Here is a 23,055-nt window from a genome sequence, read left to right on the forward strand (position 1 = left end):
TGAAAAGTGACTAATACACCTGAAGCGGTAATAAATATTCATGAATTTAACATATGAAGGGTAAAATTGTTAAATTAGAATTCAAAATTTATGAAATTCTTAATAAAATTAAAATATATATATAATTAATCAAAATGCTAAAATCAATCCACAAATTCATCATCTTTAGAAACATTAACTTTTCTATAATGAAGCCTCTTTAGAATCAAACGCAAATTCATAATAAGAGCTAATAAACACCAAAACTACTTAATTCAAGAATAATAACGGTTTCTAATTCATCATGTGAAAAACATTGAACGAAACTTTTTATATTAAATCAAATATATAGAAAATTAGCATAACATAATACAATTCTCGAAAATCACTAATCAATAATTACCATATTACAGACTTATATATCATCACATCTCTATTGTGTATGTGCCAACAAATTTTCTTGTTTATGCTAATGTTAGCAATAACTTTGATGATTCTGAAATTGGTATGTTCGTATGTAGATTTAACGATATGTGTTGATGATGGCTCGACTCCTACTAATGGTTACAACTAGAGTGTATTATGCATTTTAGATCAATATTAGTAGATCTTTACTTGATCCCTTATCTTCATCAACTACAATGTTGAAGTAAAATCTTCTAAATATTTAATCTAACCTACTTATTTGTTTCAACAAATTTAACCTTAATTTAAATAACTAAAAATAACATTATAATTTACTAAATACACTCATGTTCTATTTTATATTTTTGTCTTAATATTTAATCTTAATAAAGTTACAGAGTAAGAGAGAATTGGGGTAAAAGATACTCAGTATCAAAATATTATTCGTTGACAATTTGTTCTTATTAACGCTTAAAAAATGTTTGGGTGAATATGTCACTTTTCAAAACCCTTGAGGGGAAAATGAATATTCTTTATGCGAAATAGCTACTGCATATTATTACGATAAAATTAAAAAGAAAAAAGACATTTATATTTGGTATTATTACGTGATGATTATGTTCCATAAATTTATATTTATTTATGGTATTAGTGATTATAATGTTCCATTAATTGTTATTAATAATAGTAGGTAACAGTGGTTGTCAATACCAAGAATGATTACACATGATATACTACTATTTGATTAATTGTGATGATCATTAACGTTGATCGATCAACGGCCATTTCTGGCTGGAATCATTGTGGTAATAGTTAAGGCTTTATAGTTTGAAAGATGCCATATCAATATTAGAGTTGTTAGTTATGTTGTGAGATTTAAGTTTAATTTTTCATTAATCTTCTAAGAGTAAACGACTTTTTTCCCACCCAAGGTTTGCTTTCATCCAACCAAAAAGTTTTAAAATATCACTTTCTACCCAAAGTTTATATTTCATTTGCTATCCAGAATACACTTACTGATTCGTTATGTTGTGAGATTTAAGTTTAATTTTTCATTAATCTTCTAAGAGTAAACGACTTTTTTCCCACCCAAGGTTTGCTTTCATCCAACCAAAAAGTTTCAAAATATCACTTTCTACCCAAAGTTTATATTTCATTTGCTATCCAGAATACACTTTCTAATTCGACAGCCAATGGAGAGAAAACTTGGTTAAGACTATTGGGGATTTTAAAGAGAGGATGTCAGTGAGTCTTTTGATAGTGGCAGGTTGAATTTATTAGAGAAGCCGTAGTCAACAGAAGAAGTAGTCAATGATCTTTGTTTTAAAATTTGTATTTGATCTTCTTTTGAATTTGTATTTGGTTTTTGAATCTCTAATATCTTATCTTTTACACTTGAATATATACTTGTGATGTTGAATGAAAATACAAGCAACCAAATTCCTTCTTCCTGCATATTCTTGCTTTACTTATATGGTATCAAGGCATTCTTTCTCGTTGCTCACTTTTGCTAATTTTTTTTATTTTTTTTATTTTCCAATTTTAGCTTGTCATAACCAGCAAGCACACCAACATTAGCAACAACTAGCACTTGTCCACAACAACTTCAACTCTACCCCACTTGTCCACAGCAAGCCTCGTCAACCCTTTAAAGCTCATTATTATTATTATTATTTTAATTGTTGCTATTGTCACCTCCAACCACTACAAAAATGGCCGCAAACACCAATGACCCCAACATGTTAATCACCATCAATATCTCCGCCCAAGCACCATTCGAACTCACTAGCACCAACAACTACATTCCTTGGGCACTCCAGTTTCACACCCTTTTTATCGGACATGATCTCCTTGGTTATATCGATGGATCGAAACCATGTCCAGCACCTACTATCACTACAAATGACACCACTATACCAACCCAACTCATACAATGTGGATTTGACAAAATCAATTGATTCTAAATGCTCTTGTTGGATCTCTTTATCCCACTATTATCTCATTTATTACTCGCGCCAAAACCTCCAAAGAAGCCTGGACAATCCTCGCTAACACCTATGGAAAGCCAGCATGAGGACACATCAAGCAGGTAAAGAGTCATCTCAAGAAACTCTCCAAAGGTTCACAAAGTATCACTGACTTTCTCCAAATTGTGAAATCACGGGCTGATGAGCTTGCCATTCTTGGAGCACCAATTGATGAGGATGATCTCACAAAAAAGATCCTTGATGGCCTTGGTGATGATTACAAAGAACTTGTGCATGCTGTTCAAGCTCGAGACACCTCGATCACCTTTCATGAACTACATGAAAAACTTTTAAAGTTTGAAGTCTCTCTAAGAAAGAAAGTTAGAACCATCACACTACCCAGCCTCAGCAAATCCTGCAAGTCGCAACACATGGGTCAGCGCCCTCCTACCAATTCAAGCAACGAAAACTTCAATTGGCGTCCACCACAGAATCATGGAAACAATAGTATGGGTTGGCGCATGTCGCCTTCAAACAACAACCGCTCCCTCACTTCTCTCTACGTCGGACCAAACCCCTCATGAAGCGATCGACCTCCTTCACACCCTTATCTTGGCTATTGCCAAATTTGTGGAATACAGGGACATACGACTAAGAAATGTCCCTCCTTTCGCCTTATACCAACTCAGCCTTCCACCAATCCAAATGCACCAACAAACTCTCCAACACCATGACAGCCTCAGACTCACTTCACTGCAAACATCGCTTCTCACACTCCATGGTTGTTACTTGATAGTGGGGCTTCTCATCATGTCACTATCGATCTAAACAATTTATTTCTTCATGCATCCTACACCGGTTCCGACGACATTATGATTGGCGATGGTTCATGCCTTTATATAACCCATGCTAGTTCTACATCACTTATTACTTCTTCTATTACATTTCATCTAGATAATGTCCTATGGGTGCCCAGCGTGAAAAAGAATCTCATATATATTTCAAACATTTGTACATCTAATAATGTCTTTGTGGAAGTCTTACCCTTTTCTTTTCTTATGAAGGACCTTTGCACAGGGGCAATCCTATTAAAGGGACAAACGAAGGATGGGGTGTATGATTGGCCGGCTTCCTCTCCAATCTCTTCTCCATTATTTGCTTTCTCCAGTAATAAAACTACTTCATCTAAATGACATCATAGATTAGGTCATCCTACATTTCCCATTTAAAAACATATTATTTCTCATTATCAATTAGATTTGTCCTTCTCTATGTCATCTGATTTTGTTTGTAATGCTTGTCACTGCAATAAAAGTCATAAATTGCTTTTTTCCACCTCCTCTCTTAAATCTTCTCAACCCTTTGAAATTATTTTCTCCTATGTATGGATCTCACTTGTTTTTTCACATTATGGTTTTAAAAATTATGTCATCTTTGTTGATCACTTTAGTAAATATATATGGTTTTATCCTCTTAAGCAAAAATCTGAAGTCCAAGATGTATTTATATGTTTTTAAAGCCATTTGGAAAAATACTTCAAAAACGAAATTCAAACAATTTATTCTGATAATGGTGGTGAATACATGACTCTTGCTCTTTTCTTTGCAACTCTTGACATTTCTCATCTTACTACTCTGCCCCACGCACCTGAACATAATGGCTATTCTGAAAGACGACATCGTCACATTGTCGAAACAAGTCTCACTCTACTCTCCCTTACATCACTTCCTTTAAACTTTTGGTCTCATGCTTTTGCCATTGCGGTTTACTTAATTAATCGTATGCCCACTCCCACATTACACTTTTCATCTCCCTATAAAACAATTTTTGGTTCTACCCCAAACTACTCGAAGCTTCACATTTTTGGTTGTTTGTGCTACCCTTGGCTTCATCCTTACTCCACTCACAAACATAACTCTCGGTCCAAACCTTGTATCTTTCTTGGGTACTCTCTCAGTCAAAGTGCCTATTTATGCTATCATCCTTCTACATCAAGAATGTTTGTCTCTCGTCATGTTAAGTTTTTTGTGTCAGTCTTTCCTTTTCTAACTTTTTCCATTTCATCTCCTCGTCCACAACCTGACACTATCTCCACTTGGATTCCTTCAAAGATGACAATTCCGACAGGTCCTGCTTCTTTAATGCCATTATTCACCTCATCTGTAGTTCCACCTCAAGGGCAGCCTTTGTGCGATGATCAATTAGCCTTTACCATCACCACATTGTCGCTATCCACATCATCATTGCTACAAGAATCTCAATCCCCACCAACCACCTTTGAGCCTTCTATCAAACCTCAACCACACCTCAACCACACTACCTACACCAATTCCTCACAACAACCACCACCCATACACACTATGGTTACTAGAGCCAAAGACAATATTTGAAAACCAATAAAAAACTTAACCTTTCCACTCTCCTCAACCAAGCTTATGATGTTGAACCAAACATCGCAACTCAAGCACTCAAAGATCCAAAATGGTGTCAAGCCATGTCTGAAGAATACGATGCTCTTGTTCGAAATGGGACATAGGAACTTGTACATTCTATTTCTAGTCATAATATAGTTGGTTGCAAGTGGATTTTTTGCATTAAACACAATTTTGATGGTTTTATTGATAGACACAAAGCACGCTTAGTTGCAAAAAGGTTTCATCAATGTCCAAGAGTTTACTATCATAACACATTTAGCCCTGTGGTCAAGCCTACTACAATTCATCTTGTTCTTAGCCTTGTTGTTAGTCATGGGTGGTCTCTATGACAACTTGATATCAACAATGCGTTCTTGCAAGGCCATCTCTTTGATGTCCCAACCCCTATCTTTTGTTGATAATGACTATCCCACTAATGTATGCAAGCTTTGAAAAGCAATTTATGGACTTATGCAAGCCCTACGAGCATGGTACCACGAGCTTCGCAAATTTCTTATTGCTTCGGGATTTCAAAACTCTCATGTTGACACCTCTCTTTTTGTTCTCAAAACTAGAGGTCATATTTGTATCTTTTGGTTTATGTTGATGACATTATTGTTACTGGTGATAATGACAATTTGGTTCAACGGTTTGTTCATTTATTTTCTCATCAATTTTCACTTACGGATCTTGGAGAGCTATCTTATTTTCTTGGTATAGAGGTTATTCAAAATGCTCGTGGTATCTTGCTCTCTCAAAGACATTATACTATGGATCTTCTTGCTCGAACAAACATGATAGATGTTAAGCTGGTACTCACTCCCCTTCGTACCAATCCTCCTATCATACTTCAGTTAGGTACCACTCTCTCGGATCCAACAAAGTATAGAACTATTGCTGGGAGTTTACAATATCTATTAATCACATAACCAGATATAGCTTTTGTAGTCAACAAACTTTCTTAGTTCATGCATCGGCCAACTACTGAACATTGGGTTCTTGTCAAATGCCTATTGCGTTATCTTTGCAGTTCCTTAAATGACGACATTTAGTTTTACCGTGATTCTCCATTTCCTATACATGCCTTTTTTTATGTTGATTGGGCTGGCAACAAAGATGATTTTTCTTCTACCAGTGCTTATGTTGTTCATCTTGGTTGCAATCCAATATCTTGGAGTTCAAAGAAGCAACATACAATTGTTAGATCTTCTACTGAGGATGAATATAGAGCCGTTGCTTCTACTGCTGCTGAGCTCAACTGGGTGTGTTCTCTTTTGTAGGACTGTAAACGAGCCGAGCCAGCTTGCGAGCCGGCTTGGCTCGGCTCAGTTCGACTTGACTCGAACTCGGTTCATTAGCCGAGTCGAGTTCGAACATAGTAAAGCTCGGCTCGTGGGCTCGCGAGCCTGGTCCGGCTCGATTAAGCACTGTACACTTCACAGGGTGTTTTGATGATTTTTTAAACTATTAGGTATTAAACTGATATTTTATAGTGAAAAATGTTTTAAAAAATGATAGTTTCCCCCCCCAGTGCAAATTTGATATAACACGATATTGCAAAACAGAGCCAAACTCAGTTCCTGCCCTAAATCCCAAATCGCCAAGACCCAAATCCCAAATTGCGAACCAGACACTCTGAAAACTGAAATCGGTAATCTTCGTCGCCATCTCCGATCTCGGCAACCGGAAAAGGAGGCCCAACACTCTGAAACTTCCAGGTTTGTTTGTTTTATGCTTTATTACAAACTGACATTGTTTTATGAATTTGTCTGGGAGGTTGTAAAGGATGAGAAGATACTGGGCGGTTGAGTATGGAAGAAAAGATTAATTTATTTATGCAATAATTTTGTTAAAAGATCATCTCATTCGTGGCCTTAGAAAATTATATCTAAAGACTCCGCGGGACTTTGTGGATATGACACTGATACTGATGAATTCACTTGCTATAATTTTTAAATATTTGACGGAATTCTAGCGACAAATATTTGGGTCTTTGTGTGTTTGGTTTGACAGTGGATAGTCTTTATTCTTTGCATATCAGCTCGTTACTGTAAAAGCTTGGAAATTGTTGTCTAGTGGGGGCAACCTCAAACAATACGTATTAACAAGACTTGAGTCTCCTTACGCTTTTACGAGTAAGTATAGGTTCATATGACTTTAATTTCCCGCATCTGGCAGTTCAAGTCAGATTTTCGAGCTATTAGAAATGTACCATTAACAGATAATTCACATCCTGGTGAGCCACGGATCATGAGAAGTCTTATGCAAGCCCTCCAGAAATTAGTTGAAATTGCTAGAGTTTGAACCGTTTTGTATTTAAGGTGTAATAATATGCATCTTGACTCTCTTTTGTTAATACTTTTATTTCTAGCATTATGTATATAATTTTAATTTTCTATGCTTGCTTAAGGCAATAAAACTTTTGTTCCTATATATTTCATTTATATCTGTCTATATATCTATTTTTCTGCTCGACTTTTATCCATTTAACTAGTTAGATATCTATGGCATTGAATTTCTACAATAATGGAGATTGCTTAGGGTCTGGAAGCATATATCAATTTATTATTTGTAGGTTTATTTAGCTTCAGTGAGATCTGTCCTTTTAGAACATTTTCAGAATGAAATACATTTTTAGTGTCAGTTTTGACTTGAGTGCTCAGCAATAGTGATTTGTAGAATTAAGAGGGTAGTTGTAGCTTACAATGTTCACCAACTTAGCTTTAAAACATATTTGTGCTAACTCATCTTCTAAGATAACTTTTGTTTTTCTTTTTCTTTTTCTCCCATGTCAACATCTTGATGCATGTGATTGAATATTTTATATTGCACATTTTGAGTGCAATACGCTATGTATAAGAATGTACAAAAAGAGACTTTAAATAGTTGATCAACCTTTTTTTGCAAGTAATTAACCTTAGTTAAGGTTCTGTTATAATCACTAAAGATATATTTATTGTATGTATATATATATCAGCACTTGCATAATTGCATTGTCTGAATATATTTTGGGTATATATTTTTGTAAAATGAATATATATTATGTCAATTATATATTATTTTAACTTTATGATATTGTCTAACAATAGTGGTTAATTCATTTTTCAATTATAGGTATGGCATCGGGAGACAGTTCCTCAAGCACCCCTACATTAGATGATGTCGACGATTGTGTTACGGTAAGAGCAGTCGATCGGCGTAACATTTATGGAAGCACATGTGATACCGAGCAAAGTGTGAGTAGCCTCGAAAATGTTGAGAATGATAATCAACTAAAGAGGAAGAAGAGAGCGAAGACATCAGTTGTGTGGTCAGAATTTACAGAGGTGGTTCTCCCTGGTGGTATAAGGAAGGGAGAGTGTATTCATTGTAAAACAAAGTTGAAAATCACTGTCAGTGGAAGCACAACACAATTCAACAGACATTTGAAAATGTGTGCGAAGAGAACAGCTCACTTAAGGCAACAACAAATAAATTTCCCCCCTTCCAATTCTTAGGGTGGCTATAATGTCTTGCCTGCTCTATGGGGCCAATTCAGTATGCTGAAGATGAGGGAGTTTATTGCACATTGGGTGTTGATGCATGAGCATCCATTTTCTATTGTGGAGGAAGAGGCGTTGAACAACATGATGAAGTACGGGATTCCTGAATGGACTCCGATATCCCGTAATACTTGTAAGAATGATTGTATGAAAGTGTTTGAAAGTGAGAGACAGAAGTTGCTGACCCAATTGAAGGGTGTTAGGAAGATAAGTCTAACCACATATTTATGGCATTCAGGCAACCAGAGGATGGAATACATGGTTTTGACTGGGCATTGGATTGATGATCATTGGAAGTTTAATAGATGGGTGTTAAACTTTATTCATTTCCCTCCTCCCCGTTCTGATGTTGCCATTGCTGATGCAATTTTCAAGTGTTTGATGGATTGGGAAATTGAAGCTAAGGTCCATACGATATCGGTGGATAATGCTTCAAGCAATGATGTTGCAGTAAAAGTGTTGAAAGATAATTTCCAAGTTATAGGGAAGCTCATATGTGGTGGCAAGATGTTTCATGTGAGGTGTTGTGCACATATCTTGAACTTGGTTGTTCAAGATGGTCTTTATCATATTAGACACATTATTGAGGACATCTGTGATACTGTGTCGTATATCAATTCATCGGAGAGTAGACTAAAGGTGTTTGCAGAGATTGTTCAACAGCGCCGATTGCCATTTCGCAAACTTATTCTTGATTGCAAAACGCGATGGAATTCAACATACGATATGTTGACAACAGCAATGCAATTTAGGCTTGTTTTCCCTTGTTTAAAAGAGAGGGATTTGAGTTATCATTATTGTCCCAAGGAGGAAGATTGGGACAAAGTTGAGAAAATTTGTCCTATTTTGAAGGTGTTTAGTGCTGCGTTGAATCTGATATCGGGGAGTGATTATCCGACATCAAACTTGTTTCTAAAACAAGTTTGTACAATAAAAATTATGTTGGATAGTAAGAGTCGGGATGGCGATCAGTTTATACAGACCATGATTTTGAAAATGAAAGAAAAGTTTGACAAATATTGGGGAGAATGTAATCTATTGATGGGTGTGGCTTCTATTTTGGACCCCAGATTGAAGATGAGGGTAATTGAATGGGCGTTCCCTAAGATGTATTCTCAGGCTGAATCGCAGGCAAATATGGATGTTGTTCGAGATGCCTTGTATGAGGTATATAGGGAGTATGTTGATGCCAGTAAAGCATCGACAGCTGCTTGCGCTTCTACATCTACAGGGGGTGCAATTCAGGAGGTTGGTGAGGGGTCAGGGGAAGCGGCAGAGATGGCGAAAAATTGGGATGATTTTAGTAAGTATCTGGATGTGGTTGAGACGGTTGAGCCAACGAAATCGAAGTTAGACTGTTACCTGGGAGAGGGATGCCATAAATGTGTTGGGGACGCTACGACATTTGATGCTTTGACCTGGTGGAAGGCTAACTCAACAAAGTTCCCTATCTTGTCTACCATGGCTCGAGACATATTAGCCATTCCTATTACTACGGTTGCTTCTGAGTCTGCTTTCAGCGCCGGCAGTAGGGTTATTGACACGTACTAATCGTCGTTGGCTCCCAACACGGTGGAGATGCTCTTATGTGGATGTGACTAGAGCAGGACATTGAATGGGGTGAAGAAAGGATGTAAAGTAGGTTACATACTTATATTGAATATTGTTTTTATTAAATTTAGTTATTACTTTATATTTATACTAACTAAATTTTAATTACTCCTCCTTTGTCATTTTCAGGAAGAGCAGCAACCGTTGGAGATCAACCTTCCTATCCCATAAGTTTCTGGGATTCAGAGCATGGTTTGACTGTGGTAGGAGGCATGCATAGGTAAAACTTTTATTCCTTTTGCTTTTGTTTCATGATTATACATATTTTTTTCTTGTCATAGTTATCTTAAAAAATACTTATTAAATTGAACATTTTCTAGAGGCAGGGGGAAATTTTGGTTTTCATCTAACTTATGCCTACTTTAGTCCTACTGGTGGATAGTGATTTTGATTGGTGGATTGTATATGTACTCCTAAGAATGTTATTTGTATATATTCAGAACTGTTTTTTGATTTTGTAAGGTAATAGACTTTTTGTAATGCTCGGAACTGTCATGGTTAATTCAACATTGGATGTTAATATGAAATGTTATACGCAGGCAGATTGCTGTAAAAAATGGGAACTTGGCTCGATCAAACCCGGATAAATGGTGCTTTGATCGAGCCTTATCGAGCCGGCTCGCGAGTCTCAATTTTGAGGCTCGTCAGGCTCGAGCTCGAACTCGAGCTTGACACTGTTGTAAACGAGCCGAGCTCGATAAGCCAAAAGCTCGGCTCGGCTCAGCTCGTTTACACCCCTACTCTTTTGACTAAACTTGGTATTGCTATTCCTCATTGTCCTGTGATTTATTGTGATAATGTTGAGGCCACTAGTCTATGCTCGAATCCAGTTTTTCATTCACGAATGAAACATGTCACTATTGATTTCCACTTTATTCGTGATCAAGTTCAAAATGGCTCTTTACGTGTGGCTCATGTTTCTAGTGTAGACTAGCTTGCAGATGCTCTTACCAAACCACTCCCTAGGTCTCGATTTCTTTCTCTGCGCACTAAGATTGGTCTCTTTAGTTGAGCTCCATCTTGAGGGGGCATATTAAAAAAGGTGCAGTCAAGAGAGAATCAGTCAAGAGAAGAAGTAGTCCATGATCTTTATTTTAAAATTTGTATTTGATCTTCTTTTGAATTTGTATTTGGTTTTTGAATCTCTGATCTCTTATCTTTTACACTTGTATATATACTTGTGATGTAAAATGAAAATACAAGCAATCAAATTCCTTCTTCCTGCTCATTCTTGCTTCACTTATAGGATTTTCATGGTCGAGATTGATTGAAATCTGACTTGTAAAAGGCGGTTGCACGTTACACAAATTACTCGATTGTCGACAATTGACAGGGTTAGTGGGAGCAAGGTGTAAGGGGTTTTTGTGAGTGGTTATCAGGGAAGAGAATGGTGATGGCGTGGAGTCGCAAAGATGCTAGAATCGGCCGACGATTGGTCAAAATATAAACTTTGGGTGAGAAAATTGTATTTTGAAACCTTTTTGATGGGATAGTGTCATTAAGGCAAACCTTGGGTGGGAAAAAGTAGATTACTCTATTCTTATTACCCAAATATGCAAACAAGTATTCAAGGTATCAATGTACTTTTTCAAAAATTAAATAAAGCATTAAATCTCAAACATTTTACATATATCGGAATAGAGATAAGAATATAAAAAAGAACAGTGGTATTTACATTATAATAAAAAAATAAAAATAATTTATGAAACTAGTAGCATATTAAGGGTAAGGGTTATCTCTTAATTTAAGATAACAAATTTCTTAAAATTTTCATTTAATTTTGTCTTCCCGGATCAGAATGTCATTTGGGTTCAAAAGATTATTGCAATATTGATTAAGATAAGAATGAAGGATTAATTAAAGGTACATAAAATAAAACACCTTTTCCATCTAGAACGGAAAGCTAGCGGCTAGCCACTAAAAAATAATACATAAAAATTAATAAAATATGAGTTTGAACTTTATTTAAACTTAAGTATGACTGTAAATATCTTTTTATTTGTGTCGGCAATCTCTGTTCATTCATTTAAATATTTTTGTGATTCTCCTTTAATTTCAATTTCATATAGAGGTCAACGTATTTTTGGTGTAAAGTTAGTTGATAGTTTAATAGGTTTCTGTCTTCTTATGATTGAATGTATGCTTAAATTAAGGAGTAAACGACTTTCTTCCACCCAAGGTTTGTCTTAATGACACTTTCCCACCCAACAAGTTTCAAAATATCACTTTTTACCTAATGTTAATATTATGTTACTACTTAAACCCGATTTCGGTGACAACAATTCTTTTTGTCACCACTGTTTGAACCTCTGGTCTTTTTTCTACAAAACCCTTCTCACCTCGACACTTAATCTCTCGCTGATTGTTAGGCAACGCAAAACTATGATTTCTTATTCTTAGCTAATTTTCGATTGATTCCAATAACGAATGCTTAATCGGTCACCACCATTTGATCCATCGGCCTCCATTCTACAAAATCCCTTCTACCCTAGCTTCTGTTAACTCACCAAATACCTATTGAGAAAGTGAAGTGTATTTTGAGTATTAATAGAATATAAACTTTAGGTAAAAAAGTGATATTTTGAAACTTGTTGAGTGGGAACGTCATTGAGGCAGACCGTGGGTGGGAAAAGGTTAACTCTAAATTAAATATATATAAATTACGTCTATTTCGATGACTTGATTAATTTCATTGTTTATTATTGTTATCTAAACACTGTTTTCACATGTGAACCACTTTTTGTCTTTTTTTAATCTTTGTTTTATTTTTTATTTTTTTACCTTTGTATGTTTACACACACTGATAATTACGTTTCCGAATATGCATGCCAGTGATTGGTCATTGTTTAATTTAATATTATTTTTCATGTTCACATGAATACTGCTGATTTCTGATGTTTAGCCCTTAATCTTGCAAATATATCACTGTTAAAGTAAGGTAAAAGTAAATTCTGTGTTGAATAATTAAGATATTTTTCCCATAATTAATGCTGTCAATTCAGTTGTCGGCTGAGGGATTGTTTTGATCTTAACTCTAAATTTAACGATAATATACAAAAGGTTTTCTTTTACCATCCCGATAGTTCAAAATATCAATATTAAGAGATAATTATTTTTATGAATAATATTACTCTGTAGTATATACAAAGTTTAGTATATAGATGATATGTCATATCATTTTATGTGATTTACTTTTTAGATTGTTGATGTTGTGATTTATACCAAGGAGAAGTGAGTAGTATTCGTAATAAAATCTACGTAGAAGTTTGTATAATACCCGCGATTTCGATGTTGGATCGATGGACAAATAAGAAATCAAATAATAGCACAAGAAAAATATTTTTAAAGTAGTTCGGATGTTAAGCGCAAATCTTATGTTTACTACTCTTGTATTGTTTTCCGTGTTTTCTCTGTGCACAAGTATGACACCTAATATAAATCAAAATCAAATCCCTAATTTGAGTAAAAAATAAGCTTATATCATATTACAATGACAAATTTATAAATAAAGTTAACCCAAAAAAATGACACATGACGTGAATCCATGTTTTAAAGATTTATCGCACAACATAAACAAACTTTGTAAGAGGAGTAGTACTCGTTTTTTATACACAATATTTATTTAAATCTTCTATTTTAATAGTTATAATAAATTGTTTATTATCTCTAATAAATTAAAAGTTTTTGGATATACGATAATGTTTTGCTTACAATTGAGTCATACAAACAGCAAAAATTTGTATAAAATTTATGTAAAATGATTACTATGTCCTTTTTTTTTTGGCTCTTTGTATGACTTAGTTGTAAGTATAATATTGCTCTTGATTATATATAATCAACTCAATAATCATAGCTTCTTAAAATATGTAGGTTTCCTTTTTAGTACAAATCTAGACATAAAATCCAATAACTTACTAATGATAACTTTAATGAAACAATAAATATTAACTAATATATAGTGCTAGACTATGCTAGACTCGAGTCTAACATTTAACTGTATAGTTTGACAGTCTAATTAAAGCATGCTAAACTATGCCAGATGATGATAATCCAATGCATTCCGACTATTTTTTTCTTTAATATTTTTTTATTAAGGACAATTAGGTTAAGTCATGTTATTTTATGGCTAAATATGTCCTTTAAACAAACCCTTGATAGTTTGAGAATTAAAATTAATAAGATCATATATATATAAATAATGTTTTCTTTGAACATATATTAACAACTATATAAATAATTTGATACGTTCATTTATATTTAAAAGTATTTTTCTTTTAATAAGTCAAGTTTTCTTCCTAATTAAAATAAAACCTTTATCTAATTTTATAACCATTGTTAATTTTTGCTACCTAATTCATATTGTATGGTATTATTTAATTGTACAAAGAAAAAAATTTCATTTTGTATATCTTTTCATATATTTTACAAAATAAATATCATTTCTAAAATTTGTTTATCAAATTAAATTACTATCAATTGTTTTGTGTTTCTCTCTCTCTCTCTCTCTCTCTCTCTCTCTCACACACACACACAAAGATATATATACCGTCACAACCCTCCACTTAAATTACAGATGTTCAAATAGAGAATCGAACCTAAGACCGTATGCCTATCCATACTATCCCTAATTTATTGTAACCATCTAGATTACCTATAGATAGATCATATCAAAATATTAAAGTTAGGAAAAAAAGATAAATATAAAAGATATGTATTTTAATGTATTTTTTGAAGGGGTCTAAACATAAAAATAAAATTACAATAAAAATTATAATATTTTACTATAAAAGTTATATAAATATTTAAATATTTTGTTAATAGAAATTTTATTATAATTTAATTTAAAAGTATTGTTATTTGTATCAGCTTAATAATTTGTCATTAATAAATTTTTTTGGTTTTGTTTTACACCTATTAAAGAATTATAAATTCATACGGCCTGCCAGTTACTAGAAAGGTCAGAGGTCAAACACATTTCTCTGACATTTCAGCATTCGTATCATTCATAATTTTGTAGTGTTATTATGTGAAGTAGATAGCCCACCTGTTTCTATTTTTACTTTATAGAGTAAGGTATCCAATCGGATATTCGGATTTAAAACCATACCATATATTTTGACACGTGAGGCAAACAAAATGTCCGTATGAATTATAATAATTACTTGAATAAATATATATTATACATTTTCTTTTATGACAGTTGACAGTGGTGTGGATAAATTTAGGCCGACTTCAACTTACCTTTCATAATCTTATAATTATGATTACTCTGCTAACAAACGAAGAAAAACTTGGATATAAAACTTCCTAATAATACATTTAAAAGTCTTTATCAAATTATTGGATGATTTGAAATAGTTACTTGAATAAATATTTTGCCTATTTCTTAAATTAATTAGTTAAGATGACTTCTTTAATGGTTTTTTGTTGCCGATACTGTTTAAAATTGTTTTTTCTTAAGCATTTACTAATATCATATTTGGGCCAAGATATCCAGATATCTCCAGAATAAATAACAATATTCCAGAAATATACCATTAAAAGTTGTCTCTAATGTTTCCTTTCCCTTTAATTTATCATCAAAACTTTAGATTAAGGAGATCTGTAAACTGCAATCAAAGAAGGCTTGAAACTTCAAAGTTAAAGTGGAAAAAAAAAAAAAAAAAAAAAACTAAAATTTACTTTTATTTACAATGTACAATTTGTTACAGCTCAAAAATGAAAACAAGAAGACTAGAAGCATCATCTTGAAGAAGAGAAATATGAATAAAAATGAAAGTTTGAACCGTGGATTATTGGAAGTTCATTATCTAACTGCAGATATTGCAACAGTATGAGCCCACCATCTGAGATTATCTTTCATGTCAATCTCATTACTCACAGCAGGAATTTTCCAGTTCGTCAATGGATTATTTTCTTTCCTCTCGCTATCCATAAATTCCCAAGCTTCAGAGAGATAAGGCCTCGAAACAGGAGATTTATCAACAATAGTGTCCACTGTTTCATCCATCTTTCTCAATCTTTGTAAGCCGGGAACAATCTCCACCAGTCGCGAATCTTTATTATCTTCTTCCGTGAAAACAAAACCTAGATCCATAAGCCCTTTCAGTTCTTGAAATTCCAAATCCGATAAGCTCTTACTTTGACTAATTTTCTTTTTTCTACGAGGGTTGGCAGCTTTTTTCTTGAAAACATGAGCTTGTTTTGGTTGATCTTCTCCATCTTCTGCAATTTCTTTTCCTGAGATAATTGTTTGAAGCTTCGGTGTGGAAAGAACCGAGTTTGGCGAAAGAGAAAACGAATTGAAGCTTGTATCCGAGCTCAACTGAGCACTCATGGACCTTCTATGAATCGTTGGGATGCGTGAAAAATCTTTAGGTTTTGAGTCTTTTGACGGATTTTCTTCGATTTGGTGATCCGGGTTAGCTTCAAAACTTGATGATCTTGTTGGTCTTTCTAAGATTTTCATCTCAAACCAGCAGGAATTAAACAGCTCCATAACTTTCTCAGAGTCCATCAATGGCGGCTAGCTAAAAAGAAAAAGAAGAATCTATCTATAATTTGTGTATGAGAAGAACCCTGAGAATTTTAGGCTTAATATATAAGACTGACTTATCAGAAGATACCCCTTCAATTTGAACAAATATTACACGAAAATCAATTCACGTTTTCCTTGACGTGCTATTTTTGGATTTAAATAAACCAAATGGGTCTTGGTTTTACTTTTATTTTCCGAGTAAGTTGTTTTTACAGGAAAGTAAAGTGATTGGGACATAAGTGTGGGTAGGACGTGGCTTTAAGTTGAAGCAATATCACATTATTGCGTGTGGAAAACCATGGATTATTGTCTATCCTCAAATTTTTTTTAATTTTTTTTTACTTTTATAACCAAAAAGTGTCCAATTAATCCTCGAAACTCATTAAACACTTTAAAAACTTAATGTTTTATGTAAATCATAAATATAATAAATGACCTTAAAGTGATTTGAATCTAGAAAAAGAGTAAACTTTCTTAATGATAACGTACTTAGATTAGGTGACATTTAACCTTTCTAGAAAATGATAAAAGCTCAAAGCACAATCTATGCTGAAAAAGCCAGACATTTGGTGGGCACAAAGTGAGTGCCCAATCCATTAAAGGATAAACAATCAATCATGCCCACAATCAATATCCCAATAATGCATTCTTCCTTCCCATTCACGTCTCACACTTGTTCAACTCTCTAAGGGAAGGGATATGTCCTCTATTAATCATTCATTCTTTGAGTTTTTCGGCTCTTCCTATTACTCGGGTAAAAAACAAAAGGAGTTTATCAATTAATTAAATAATTATCAGAAAGACCCAGTAAATTACGTGTATTCTTCTTGATACCCAAGAATCAAATTAGGCAGCTTTTTTTTTTTTTTAATTTGACCAAGTTTGATTAGGAGTGAATATGCTTTATAATTATGCTTTCATTATGTTTGAGGTCAATGTGATTAGGCTTCCAACTGGTTGCTTTATTCCAGATTGTACCTTAAACATAACAGTGTAGTCACTGTTGGATTTATGAAAAAAATTACCAAAAAACCCCTCCATCTGTCTTCTTTTCTCTTCCTTTTCTTTCTGCCGCTTCTCTCTCCCTCACACAGCCACGACACAGGCCACAAACCACACTCCTCTCTCCCTCCCGAAACCCCAAAGTCACCGCCACCACCACCCACCGCCATTCCACCCATCTATCGCCATTGCAATCCCTTACCACCACTCGATTTCGGTCCCACTACCCTCCCATCTTTGTCTTCTTCTTCTCCCCCTTCTTCTCTTCTGCCACTTCTCTCTCCCTCCCACAGCCACAACCATAGCCATAACCACGCTCCTCTCTCCCTCCCGAAACCCCAAAGTCACCACCACCACCCACCACCATTCCACCCATCTACCGCCATTGCAATCCCTCACCACCACCCGATTTCAGTCCCATTTGGCTCGATCTTGGCTTTGTTGGCCGTCCTCATCATCACCACAAACACCACCACCCTTCCACCTCCAAAACCTCCATTTTCCCCCGGCAGTGGTAGAGGGGAAGCAGTTGGTGGAGAGAATAGAAGAAAAAAGAGAGAAGAAAAAGAGGAGAAGAAAAAGAAGAAGAGGAAGAATCTGGTGGAGAGAAGAGAAGAAGAAAGAGAGAAGAAAAAAGGAGAAGAAGAAAGAGAGAAGAAAAAAGGAGCAGAAGAAAAAGAGAAGGAATCTGGAAGAGAGGAGAAGAAGAAAAAGAAATGGAAAAGGAAAAAGAAAAGAGGAGAAGAAGAAGGAAAGCAGTCAACGGTGGTGAATTGAGAGAAATGAGTTTTGACACTTTTACCCTTAACCTTTTAAAATAAAAGAAACGGAGTTAGATTAAGGGTGCGTATTTGGAATAAATCAAAACAAGGGTCTGAACCTTTGATTTCGGTAAACCTTAGGTGGGAACATGTCGTTTGCTCGCTTTATAATTATGCTTTCATTATGTTTGAGGTCAATGTTATTAGGCTTCCAACTGAGTGCACTTCCACGCGTCAACCTAACTTACCACACGTGGGAAGAGGCTAGTTTTTTAATAACCAGTTTCCTTCATCCTTATTGGCCGAAAAGGGAAGTCTTTTACTCTCCGGAAAGCCACACTCCACAACTTTGTTTCTTCGTGGGCCCACGTTTTAATTGGGCCATGGGCGTGGATCATGTGTAATGTAAACAACAAAGTTTTTAGGTTGTTTTTATAATAAATTATCGGGAGAAAATTGAATATGAACAATATGTAAAACGTGGCCAAATAAATAAATTAAAAAAATCCAATCATTTGGATACTACCAAAATCATATCATTTGGTCTCGATTATTGAGTTCAGACTTCAGATTTATCGCCACAACAACTCACTACGGATATGGATATATGTATATAATTTTTCTGTTCTTTCGTAAAAGTGTGTGGGTAAGAGTTTGTTCTTTTGTTAGCCATGCATTTTATAATATATATATATATTTTTTAATGACCAGAGTGTTTAAATTAGTTTATGCACACTTTAACTCAATTAATTCTTAAGGTTTATTGAATACCCTATAAATCTAATGTTCTAAAGTAAGCTATAAACATAATAGACGGTCTCAAAGTGATTCAAACACAAAGAGCTAATCAATAAAGAGAGCAAATCTTCTTGATCATCAGGCTAACCCTTTAAGCTTGCATTTTATAGTATTTATAAGGCTCCTATATGATCTTCTGATTATTTAATTAGAGAAAGACGGCAAGTGTAAATCCACTATATATGCAAAAGTCTGGCATCATATTTTATTACTCTTGTTGGATATAACTTTTTGGACTGATACTATTATTTTTTGTTCATGATAATAGATTATTAAGGACACTAATGATAAAGTATATGCATGGAAATTAAATTGAGAAGTACGTAAATGCATGTGTCATAGACTATGCCCGTCTAAACTCTTAATATAAAATTAATTAATGATGTGTACATGTGAATATGATTTCAGGTACATCAATACAAAATATTTATTAATACAAAAAAAAAATCGCATGCTTACTATTCAATTAGTCAAGATTTAATTAGATAGAACTCCCATAATAGTATTATGTTTTTAAATATATAAGTGATCACAAATGGACCGATATATATTCTACATGGAGAGAGTTTTTTTTTGGTATAATGAGGTATCACATGAGTAATTTAACAAATTTTAATAAATTCATTATATATTTATTTATTTTAAAAACTACTAATTACTTGATGTTGGCTATCAAAATATCATGACTGAGAAAATAATATATATGACATAATTAAGTTATTGTAAGGTTGACTTGATATTCCTATTATTATTATTATTTTTGGGAATTTTAAATATGTATAAGAAAGAAGGAATGTACCATATACGACGGAATACTCTAAGAGAAGGTCAAAACTGACTTGATACTCCTATTTTATTATTTACTTTTTTTCATCACAACTTTTGTCTAATAAAACTTACGGCATAAGCTTTTTTCAGTTTCTTGTTTTGGTGGTCTATTACTCATATTTTTGTGCTGTTAAAAATCAGTACTGATATGACAACAATTTAAACCATTTCCTCAAGTGGCCGCTGCAAAACAAACGAGTATCGTGTAGTTAAAAGTTAAAGCAATGAAAACATCTATTAAAGACAAAGATAACATAATAAATAATGTAATTTCAATTGTTAAAAAAAGAGAAATAACTAAGAGTGTATATATAAACATTTTATGTATGTATATATATACAGTATATGCCAAGGCACAATCATATCATACGTTACCTTTGGTTGGCAGGTGCCTGAATCACTAGATATTAATTAATTGCACCTGCAGAGAAGAATTGCCGGGCAAATCTCCTTTGGCAGTGAGCATATGTCAGCCTGCTTCGTGAATTTAATCACGGGCGGGGCAGTGGAGTAGGAGAAGCCAACTGCCAAAGGAGTACTTGCCCAGTAATGCATCCATACACACTTCTTCCATCGAATATAACAAATATTTTTTTATTGCTATGATTTATATGCACTCAACTCACTGTGTTGATGAACAGTTGTCATGTCCATATGAGTATATAGGCGACCAGAAAAGTCTGGTATTTGCCATGCAAACAGCATATTCCAAGCACATCCTCTGTTCCTTTCTCTTTGGAAATAGCACAAGGTCAGTGGTCCTTTCTTTTATTCGCACACCTTCAGCCACTTATATCTGTACTAGGTTTTCCCAACATTAATTTTTTTCCCCTCGCGGAAAAGATAATTAAGTAACGCATCATGCGTTATATTACAAGGAGTTAAGTGTTTTTTATATTTTAATTCCCTAAAAGACTAGTTATGCACGATTTTGATAATATATATTTCAAAGGATATGCCATCAAATCGTTTAAACATGCAATATGAAGTGCGATAATTTAATAAATAATGTGGATGACTCTAAATAGGTAGAAACAATTTGGTCAAGATTTGGATTGTGCTCACAAAAGTTACTGTTTAATTCATCTTGGATGAAGGTATATAAGGGGCATGCATCAGACATGAATCGTATATCATGCTTGCTTAGATCAAACCTCAAAATTTAGATTTTTCTCTAAATTTTAAATGAACGAGTCATGAGGCAGTTCCTCATATAAAACCTTAAAATTGTATCATTTATATGCGTATATAGAGCTTCTGCACGCATGCAGCACAATGTATTCGATCTACTTACTTTATGAAGGAATTTAAATCTTACCTACTATTTTAGATTCATTATGTGGATCACTTTATGTGGAAGCTGTCAATACGTAGTTGAAAGTTGAAAGAAAGGCATCGAATTTATGTGGATCACTTTTAATTCTATTGAACATCGGATATACCCAGTACAAAAATTGGACAAAATAGTGAAGGGTAAACGCAACATTTCTGAAGATCGATCTACCAATATTCTCTGTGTTCGCCATCCATTATTGGTCCTCCTTATCTTCAATTGTGGCCTTAGTATTCATTCTTGTGTCCTTATTTTGTAAGATCTAGCAATATGCGCATTACTATAACTAGGCTTGTAATATTCTAGATTTTTCTTAATTACATTGTACACATAGTTTTCATATACATGCACATTTACGGGAAGTGTTTGGCTAGGGCTGCGTAGAGTGGTTGGAACTCACCTCTACGACGATTATTGGAATAGATTAGTCAGAACAAGACTCTATTGCGGGGAAAAGTGGTGGTTCTTGGGAACAAAAATAAAAGTTTTAATCACTTATCAAGTTGATTAATCCTAAGTAGAATGAGTTGCTAAATTGATTTTAGTGTTCATTCATCACCATTACAAATCAGTCATTCATAAAACAAAATAAAGCACACAAGAGGATTTTACATGGTTTGGCAAAATGCCTACATCCATGGAACCAAGTCCAGATGAAGCCAATCCACTGTGGTAAACATTTACAGTTTAATTACAAAGCCAAAGTTAAGCTTCAGTTGCAAGAACACTCTCTGTTTTGCAACACTTCAAACTCCACCATTTGGTTCAACTTCAAACTACCACAGCAAGCTTCACATTCACGAGACCACCTGGTCAGCCTTGAAGACCTCTGAAGGATCAATCACCGAAGACGCACTCCAGTTGAAGCAGCTCGAAAATGCTTCAAGTCGCAGCTACGTAACCAATGTAGAAGCGAGGGCAAAAGCAAAGTATTTGATGAAGGTATTTGTAAGCCTACCTAAGCATATGAAACTTGAGGTAAAACAAAAGAAACCTTTTAGAATATGCAGAGTACTTTCAAAGGAATTATTAGGCTTAAAATGAAATTGCATTGGAGAGAAGATTATATAGAAAATATCTAGCCAATACAAGGGGATAGGTGGCCAACAAGATGCTTTATGGTTTTACCTTTATGAAAAAGTTTATTCCAATTCTCTTGGGACCACTGACAATTGTAAACAAACTTTCTAGCACATTACATGAATAAATGACAAGTGTCATGGACCATAAAAAATATCTCAAAAGAGAATAAAAACAGTTCACGGAATAACAAAATGCAATACGTGTTATGCAAAATATCTGCCAGATGCATGTGACCACTCAGACTTTGAAATGTCTACACGATATAATGGAAAACAAACTTAATTGAAAGTGGTTACTTCGACAGAGAGTCGTTACACTGGAAATTTAAACAGAAATGATTGTGCAGAGGTAAGACGATGTTGTAACACCTACTGAAAACTAGTACAATGCATGCAATTAACAATGGAAAATTGGGCCCAAAATGTTTCTTTTCATTACAATTCACATGTCTTTTATACACAAAGGTTACTGTTTACAAAAGTGCATTTTAAAAGACAAAATAGGGGAACAGTGTAGCTATTGCTCCTCGCGCGCCGACGCCCCTCCAACCGCATCAACACCTAGAACCTGCATCCACAAAGGAAAATAACGGGGTGAGCACAAATAATGCTCAGTAAGTAAAACTCTCTAACTGTCTGTCCCCGTGTGTGACTCTTAATTCTTTCCTTTTCTAATTCTGTTTCTATTTCTGTTTCTAATAACATCATGGCCTCATCTTACCGGAGGTACGGCCGGATGGCGTTCACACAGCACCATCTCACTCTCTATGGCTATCGGGTGGAATTCACACAGTA

General features: G+C 34.4%; 2 protein-coding genes across 2 annotated transcripts; one reads left to right on the forward strand and one right to left on the reverse strand.

Moving 5' to 3' along the window:
- The first annotated feature begins 5,098 nt into the window (after positions 1 to 5,098).
- Positions 5,099 to 9,858, forward strand: LOC116111621 (zinc finger BED domain-containing protein RICESLEEPER 2-like). The gene is made up of 6 exons (XM_031397779.1): positions 5,099 to 5,203; positions 5,341 to 5,577; positions 5,818 to 6,027; positions 6,944 to 7,001; positions 7,880 to 8,157; positions 8,263 to 9,858. The coding sequence occupies exons 1-6, from the start codon at positions 5,099 to 5,101 to the stop codon at positions 9,856 to 9,858; spliced, it is 2,484 nt and encodes an 827-aa protein (XP_031253639.1).
- A 5,632-nt stretch (positions 9,859 to 15,490) lies between these two features.
- Positions 15,491 to 16,595, reverse strand: LOC116111631. Its single transcript, XM_031397789.1, has one exon. The coding sequence runs from the start codon at positions 16,433 to 16,435 to the stop codon at positions 15,725 to 15,727; it is 711 nt and encodes a 236-aa protein (XP_031253649.1). The 5' UTR covers positions 16,436 to 16,595; the 3' UTR covers positions 15,491 to 15,724.
- Positions 16,596 to 23,055: the final 6,460 nt, after the last annotated feature.

The sequence above is a fragment of the Pistacia vera genome, unplaced genomic scaffold, assembly GCF_008641045.1.
Source record: "Pistacia vera cultivar Batoury unplaced genomic scaffold, PisVer_v2 Contig646, whole genome shotgun sequence".
Lineage (NCBI taxonomy): Eukaryota > Viridiplantae > Streptophyta > Magnoliopsida > Sapindales > Anacardiaceae > Pistacia > Pistacia vera.